Source organism: Diadema antillarum, unplaced genomic scaffold, assembly GCF_040938485.1.
Source record: "Diadema antillarum isolate AM-2024a unplaced genomic scaffold, OU_Dant_1.0 seq00000523_RagTag, whole genome shotgun sequence".
NCBI lineage: Eukaryota > Metazoa > Echinodermata > Echinoidea > Diadematoida > Diadematidae > Diadema > Diadema antillarum.
Genome location: NW_027271475.1, coordinates 2,567,501 through 2,576,256, shown reverse-complemented (window position 1 = coordinate 2,576,256; position 8,756 = coordinate 2,567,501). Strand labels below are relative to the sequence as shown.

General features: G+C 41.8%; 1 protein-coding gene across 1 annotated transcript in view; it reads right to left on the bottom strand.

The window, feature by feature from the left end:
* Positions 1-1,196: 1,196 nt before the first annotated feature.
* The window catches only part of LOC139734386 (xaa-Pro aminopeptidase 3-like), a 7,565-nt gene continuing 5 nt past the window's right edge, over positions 1,197-8,756 (bottom strand). The window contains exons 1-5 of the mRNA XM_071645175.1: positions 8,719-8,756; positions 5,221-6,190; positions 4,364-4,547; positions 2,877-2,997; positions 1,197-1,465 (exon numbers count right to left, since the gene is read on the bottom strand). The exon at positions 8,719-8,756 is cut by the window's right edge and continues 5 nt beyond it. Coding sequence (XP_071501276.1) covers positions 1,308-1,465; positions 2,877-2,997; positions 4,364-4,547; positions 5,221-6,190; positions 8,719-8,756 — 1,471 coding nt within the window. The 3' untranslated portion in view covers positions 1,197-1,307. The remainder of the gene's footprint in view (positions 1,466-2,876; positions 2,998-4,363; positions 4,548-5,220; positions 6,191-8,718) is intronic.

Here is an 8,756-nt window from a genome sequence, read left to right as displayed (position 1 = left end):
AACACAATCGGGAACGAACAGTGATCTCGAACTTATCCTGTCTCCGAAGCAATTTCTTCCAAGTACTGTAAGTACGTACAATGTACGTAGGCACTAGGCCTACTACCTAGTGCTACTATAATACATACTAAAGTCGCGCGTGCACGTACTGCGCTGTGGAGTCACCCGCAAACTTCACCCACGCGGCCACGTCACGTCTCGCATGCCAGTAAGGGTGCTATTTCTGCAGATTTTTTTCATTTATTGTTGTGCGAACAACACATGGCAGCTTCGCAGCAACAACCAATAGTCGTATTAACAGCAATTTCTTAAGAATGGAGAAATTTCAAATCATATTAAAGCTGTAATTCAAGTCGAGAAAACCGGAAGTACACATAGAATACAGTCGCTTGTGTGTGTAAATAGCATTAGTCACGTATCACGCGCGTACGAACGGAAGTGACTTTGCTACCGGGCTATCCCATAATGCACCGTAAATGACGCTTAAATCAACATCCGGGTACTTTTTACGTCATTGGTGATAGCGAGAATTGATTGACAAATTCCCCTACATCGACGTAAACACGAAGAATAGCTGATTGATCAATACAAGTGTACCTGAAACAATTTGAGGTACTGGAAGGTATTTAGTGACAAGGCGAGGCTCGACTGGGCAGGATGCTAGAATACCTCATGGTGTTTGTAGAAAATTGTACAACTCCTGTTCTTAGACAGGCTATATTCTCAGGAGGTTGCTCTTTCATATTATCCTCTTTCCTGTTATACCTTCCTAAACATCACTTTTTTTCCTTTAAAGAATAATTCTTGCTAATCTATTCTTTATCTCACTTTCTTTTTCAGGGCATGACAAAAATGATTTGTGCATATACCTTGTCTGCTCAAAAACCTTCTACATGATATGGCTATTTCACAAAAATCAAGTCTATTATCCCTAAATTTTGAAAATACATGTCGTAAACCTCCTCAAATTTCTTTACATTTTTTAATACGCTTCTGTGACTAACATGATATTTTCTTGAGGTATTAGATGAAATTGTTCTTTTCAGCAATGTCCAGTAAAGGGCACTTTATAAAGAAAGCACTGAAGCATCAATTTCAGCCATAACTTTGGAGACAACAGTCATGACATTATGTTTCTAAAATAGAATAACAATGATATGCTGCTAATATTGCAGTTTCAATGAAAACAGCTTCACACTTGATTAAGACATGCATTATTCACATTTTCTTGATACCAAACTCCCTGATCACTGATGAAGAATATTATCAAATACAGCACACATTTTATTCAAAGAAATAGCTCGTCTTTAATTCATAATATTCTCAATCTCCACCATTTCCTTCGGACACTCTGCGGTCAGTACGTCCGGTGGACCATCTGTTATGAGGACGTCGTCCTCGATGCGGACTCCCATTCCCCGGAAATGCGGAGGGACATCTTTGTCGCTGGCTGGCAGATACAATCCTGGTCATCAATGAGAAATGAAAAGAAAAATCACTCAATTATCAACTTACCATTGTCAGAAACAAATTCAAGGAAACATCTTGGACCTTATCTGTTGTCCAGATGTCACAACAGATAAAGCCACAACGATGCATGCCATCACATTTTCATGTAACCACTTAAAAAAAAAAAAGAAAAAGAAATATTGGACAAAATGTTTTTCAACTTAACCTTTGGCAAAGAAGAAGAAAAAAAAAGGTATCATTAAAGTAGTTACAGCATATTTGGACATGATTATTGGAATCATCATCAGCTTTTACGAAAACATGGTGATCTGAATTGAAAAAAAAATGAAATTGACATAATTCCTTGAATCACCATCACCTTTTAAGAAAATATGGCAATCGGAATTGAAAAAATGAAATTGAAAGAACTGACCACCTTTTGGTTGTTGCAATAATGAAACTCTATTCTAGACATCCTTCGGGCTTGGAGAGTTTTTTTCTTTCTTTCTTTTTTTTGACCCCAGGATTATGGACCAAAATATATCATATGGCTGTTGTGAATCATATGCTCACAGTTTTGCTGAAGAGAATACTGATGATGTTGTTGGTGATGATGTTGGTGAAGATAATGATGATGATGATAATAATAAAATGATGATCATGATCATCATCATTATCATCACCATAACCACCACCACAATCATCATCATCATAATCATCATCATCATCATCATCCTCATAATGTCAGTGATAATGAATAAGCTAGTAACCCACTGAAGACAGAATTAATTTTCATTTATTTATTTTTTTACTTTTTATAATCTATACACTTTAATGTTTGATAACTTGCATTTGTTGGTTGACTCTTCCTTTCATTTTGCAGCCTCTTCTTGGTACACCTGGGCTCACTGCCTGCTCAACCCCCCCCCCCCCAACTCTTGCTGTTGCTATTTCACTCTCTTCCTTTCTTTTAATATCCCTCTGTTGTTCCTCATTTTGTTTGATGTTGCCTCCCTATTCAGCCTTATCCTTCAAAGGTTGCCCCCATGGTCCCCAGGATCATCACTGACCCTCTTCTGCCTTTTGTCTGTCCACCCTCCTTTCATCCCTCTCCCTTCACCTATTGGACTCTTTACCATGACCTCCAACCTTCCCCTTTTGTTTCCTTTGTTCTGTGTCCCTAGCCCTCCCCTGACTGTTGTTGTTGTGTGTAGTCCTTATATGTGATTGCTGTCCCTGCCTGTTTGTCATTTTGCCTCTGAGGTAGATTCTGCTAGGATCCAAAGCTCAGGCCCCTTTTGACTCCATTAGTCTTTACTTCACACTTCCATCATCATAATATTCCTTGCTTCTTCCTTTTACCAAGATAATTTGCATGACAGAAACACACATCGCATCAACGATGACTGAATGATCCTTTTCCCTACCTGGTTCCACAGTTATGACCATGCCAGCCTGAAGCTGGTTGCTACGGGATACTCGAGGCGTGTCATGTGTGTCCATCCCAAGGTAGTGGCCAAGATGATGTGGACAGTACTTTTTGACAACCTATGACCAAAAAACAACACAAAGATGTACAGTCACATATCCATACATTTCTAAAGTTCAAGGGCTGCCATCATTTGGACACCAAAATGAGGGATTTTCCTATGAAAAATCAGCATCTAGCATCTACTGACGAAAAAATATTGAGAAAAGAAATCAAAACAACTGTAGAGATGCAGCTAAGGTCTTCAAACAGAAATAATCAATGATTTTAATGTCACCTGTATCCCATAATAGGGACAAATTTACCATGTCTGGATGCAATTCGAATGATCAGCAAACTGTGACGAAATTTCTGGGGTAAACATCGCCTATTGGCAAGGCCTCCAGGCTGAAAAAGAGACTAACCACGAGGGAACGAGTGAACACAAGGCCGAGTAGTACAGCCAGGAGGCCTTTTTAAACCCAACGTGAATTTCTTATCTTGAACCTTGTTTCTTGTCGATTGTGCTCCCAAAATGGTAGCAGCAACTGCAGTGCTCGCAATGACCACGCATCTAATGAATATGTACAAAAGTATAATTATGCATGTCAGCGGCTTGCTCATCCGTATCTAGCCTGCACTGCCTGTCTGCGGGAGCTGCCTGTATTGCCAGCACTGATGTCATCATTAGCAAACCAATTGCAGTTTGATTCATGAAACATGAATAATTCAGACTCGCCTACGTCGCAAGGCGGCAGGGAAAAAAAACCCCAGTTTTCTCGCAGTGCTCGGTAAAGTGATATACTGTATACGCTATATATTTCGCGGGGGTTTTATTTTCGCGAATTTCGCGAGTCGGGAGCTATTCGCGAAATTAACAACACGCGAAAATATTACCTTCCAAAATGAATCCCTTGCTTTGATGATACGAACATTTCAGTACTAGTATACCATGTCACGGCTTACCGAACAGACCATACTGGCTAAGCTTGTTTACGCTCGTCCACGTCTACTTACAAACACTGTAGAGAGCCAATCCATTATCGCAAGGGGACCACTCGTCAGAAATCTAGTGCAATGGACTTAACCACTTCAAAAATGTTGAATTCTAACTTACTAGTTTGCAGAGTTTGGTAAGTTTTTTTTTTCATGCAGTGTATAACTAGTTATCATTTTTATTTGCTAGTATCGTTGAAAATTCACACTTTCTTTGCCACTTCATATTTTCTCTGGTCCCCCAATCGCGAATTTAACCACTCGCAAAAATGTGTGACAGCGGCAATTCGCGAAAATTTATGTACGCGAAAATTATAGCGTATACAGTAGTCTCATTCCTCAGCCACGAGGCCTTGTCAAAAGGCTAGGGTAGACACTGAAGGGTTTCACCATCTCAACTCATATACATGTAGGTAATATGCATACAACAGTCTCCCTTTTATTTCTTACCTTGAGAAGGTCAAGGTCATTCAAATGTTTGGGCACGATGCCAAGGTGCTGTAGTCTCTGTCCCAGACCCTCCAGCATGCGGCGGTACATCTGATCCAGCGTGTTGCCCACCTCACACATCTCTAGACACTCCTTCTGAACATCGAGGACAGCTTGGTAGAGACTAGCCTGTGACTCGCTGAATCTAAAGGAAATCAGAGAAAATCCAACCTTGGGCACTTCTGCTCCAGACTTAATCTCTATTATTAGCCAGGAAAGAATTGCAATAAATAAAAAATACATAATTATATATAAATCTAGTTATCCTTTCTAAAAGCATCTCACAGTCACCTTCGCCTACATCATCCTTGCACAAGTCAAAAAAATGTTTGAGTCAAAGAAAAATTCTATTTTGGATGGATTTGAACACGTGTGAATTCTACTGTGTAAATCAAAATGCACGTAAGTTGAAGGATTTTCTCCCGTCTCTTTGGAATTGATTTAGGCAAGGTTGACTGTATGTGCACATTTGGGAACCAAGGCAATGTTCTCAAAATGAGAGTATGCAGATACTTTAATCTGCTATCTTTCCAGGATATGATTTTTGCAGTACGCATACTGTATACACTGTATGATTCCAACACCTGTCTCATGTTAACAAATTGTGACAATACATATGTATGATTGACAGGTTAAGAACATAATAAATTAATCTTTGAAGAGGGTTTTGAGCTTTGTATGGATTTTGGTTGGATACCAATGTTCAAATACACGTTTGTAATGTGACGTACAGTACTGTCCAGAGGATATGACGCATGCTAATATATTGCATATTTAGTGCACAATGGTGGCACATTCCCCGCAGAAACTTGAATTACCTGCCATTCACTGGCCAAGTCCGTGTAATATCACTTGCATAGCCATGATACTCGCAACCTGCATCCATGAGAATTAAGTCGCCATCTTCCACACTCTGGTTGTTTTTCACGTAGTGCAGTGTGTTGGCCCGATTGCCCCCAGCGACCACGGGTGGGTACGCCAAGAATTCGGCTCCTTTGAGCCTCACCTCAAAGTCCACCTTGGCATAGAGGTGAGCTTCGTTGATGCCCGGCTTGGTGAAGCGCATCACCTCCACGAAAGCCTCGGAGGCGACGCGGCACGACTCCCGCATGAGACACATCTCTGCCGGAGACTTGATAACTCGCATCGAGTGAAGTATTTGCTGGAGGATGTTGACCGTGTGACCCTTGTTCCGGCAAGGCATGACAAGATTGTTGACGACATCCTTGTGCAGGTGATCATTAACGTTTCTGAATACATCATACCACACCACCTGCTTTTCCCGGCTGGGAAACTGATGCAAGAATTCGCTGAGGTCACCGATTACGTGAGCCTCGTCGACTCCAATGAAATTCAAGGCACCATCAATACCAGCTCTAGGGCCATCCCACAGCTCCCTATCTGGGTCGCGCTGGGGTACAAAGAGTGTTGCTTTGTGGTCTGGGAGTGCTCTATCCGGAAGACTCTCCAACACGAGGGCACTCATTGGTTCCTGGAAGCCGCACAGGTAGAGGAAGTCAGTGTTCTGGCGGAAAGGGTAAGGTATCTCATCAGTCATGTACTTGGTGTCAGCTGCCAGTATAACTGCGACGTGATGGGGACAACTACCGTACATGGAAGATTTGGAAATGGAGGACATGAGCTTTCGTCTCCGCCTCTTGAATTCCTCAGTGCTGATGCCTGGCGTGATTTCTCCATCTCGCAGAAGATGCTGGTGGGTGTACGGGGTGGGCTGCCCAATGTACCTCTGAGGAATGCTACCAGGCGATGTTGATTTCAATGCAGTACCTGGGTGGGATGAAAGAGAGTTTAGTCACTGGCAATGTCTCCTCAATATTCTTTAGACTTTGCCTTTTGGAGTAATGGAATCATTCTCTTTAAGACTGTGCAGTTAACTTGGCTTTCATACACATTGATTACTTTCCTTTTTCCCTGCCAAAAGTATAATTAAGAGGGAATTCTAGCTGGACCAGTTAGTCTTGTCACTAATAGTGAAAGAGATCTGATCTTACTGTAATCTTTTAAATAACTACCGCATGACTGCCAGTTGGTTAAAACTCCGCTTTGTAAATGAAGGGTGGCCAGTGGCACTTATTCAACGGTATTGCTATAGGTAAATTGGGCTTGCAGATCAAAAGAAGAATAAATAAAGAGCGAGACAGATAAACATAGGACACTGAGCTGACCAGGATATTTCCCGAACTTGACTGTGCCTCATCCCCATCTCATTAAATTGCTCCTGTCTCTTCTTCTTCTTCTTCTTCTTCTTCCATTAAAGTACATCCCTCTTTAGTAGAGTATAGTCGTACTGAGTGCAGAGAGGTGCGCGGTCACGGGAACACGTGTAGTGCAGAATGCAGTGTGAACACACACAAATTAAAAGAGGAGGGCAAAATAAAAGTGTGAGACAGATAAACATAGGACACTGAGCTGACCAAGATATTTCCCGAACTTGACTGTGCCTCATCCCCATCTCATTAAATTGCTCCTGTCTCTTCTTCTTCTTCCATTAAAGTACATCCCTCTTTAGTATAGAGTATTGTAGAGTATTAGTATTGAGTATAGTCGTACTGAGTGCAGAGAGGTGCGCGGTCACGGGAACACGTGTAGTGCAGAATACAGTGTGAACACACACAAATTAAAAGAGGAGGGCAAAATAAAAGTGCAAGTAAAAAAAAAAATAAAATAGCGAGACAGATAAACATAATAGGACACTGATGAGCTGATCTGACCAGGATATTTCCCAAATGGTATCAAAAAAGCACCATTACCATTACACACTTTTTTATTAATTTTGTTTAGACTTCAAACTTCAGCTTCAGACAAATCAGTTAGTGTCAGAGCATATAGTGCTTGTGCTTTAATATTAATGAATAGGACCTAACCACTCAAAAATTAACCTTGGAGTCTCAATCCCAGAGAAAAAAACGCTAGCAACCTACATCTCTCATGCTCTCTCGGAATAGCCTCTAACGTTAGGAATTAAAGTAAACTTAATCTAGGCCCTACACGGGCCCTAATTTAATACATCATACATGTGAATTGTGATGTCATAAAGACAATGACAATCATGTCTATAGACCGATTCTGTGACGCGCTATAGATGTGTATTTTTAGCATGGGCAGCGCCATTAAAGCGGTGTCTTAGCCGACCCCCCCTCCCCTCTCCCCCACCCCCTTCGGCGCACGGAATGAAAAACTGATGCATGGTTGTTTTAGCCAATAGACGTCTCGTACTGAGTGCGCGAATGCTTGCTTAGTGCGCGAACCTTTGTTACAAGTGCGCGATAAACATGTTGCCCGGGGGTGGGGAAGAGGAGGGGGGGGGGGGGTCGGCTAAGACACCTCAAAATGAGCGTATGGCTGCGCCCAGTGCCACAAATTGTCTGCTGCCCTCAACGAACCCGAATCGGTCTATACATCTGAAGAAAAGTTACAGCACTAAGTTGACCGAAAGATCGGTCTGTATCTGTCCGTCGGGGAATGTTCCGCGGAGACTGCGTCTGGCTTCACGGATCCCCTCCGTATACAGACCGAAGTCAATGATTGCGGCTCCTGTGTGGAGCAGTCGCGCACAGATCAAACGTTACGATAAACCAAATTTCAGACAGCTTTTTTACATTCAAACAAGTATGACATGACATGACACATTATGCAGCAATATTTGGGATAAATTTCTCACATTGTGCAATCGAAATACTCACATAACCTCGGTTATAATGCAGAAATTTTATCGATATCGCAACATCGCCGTTCGCGAGCAGTAAGTCGCCATTTTGAATCTGTAACAATTGCTAAGCCAATCACATGCGAGGTACGTGTTTTAGTAAAACAAACACGTAGAAACTACCTCGCATGTGATTGGCTAATAGATTCATAGTGTATGTTTCTGCAGTTTGAATGTGACGACGCGACAGGCTGTGTTTTACGTTGAAAATTCTCCTAAAATGTTGGATTATTCATTAATCTGGTGAGTGTAACGTATTCATAAAAAAATAAATTCACCATACAAGCTTAAATTTGCCGACCTAGGGCCGTGAATTAGACGCAATCGAGAAGGGTGAGGTACCTCACCCAATTTTCCATAGAGACAGTGGTTAAGAACAACCACACAGCAATGGGTACTGCAACCTTCCGTCTGTCTACGGGGGACAGCGTTAATGGCAAAATATAAAAGAGTCCTCCGGACAGACGGATCTTTCTGTCTAAGCACTAAGCAGCTAGACGACTGGGAACCCCCTATTTTTATTTACTGTAAACTTGTCAAACTTGCAAGTTTTTGAATACTTTCAAACATGTATCAGATCACTCGTTACAGATCACGAGAGTCAGAGCCTCAGCTGTGTCAGCGCAT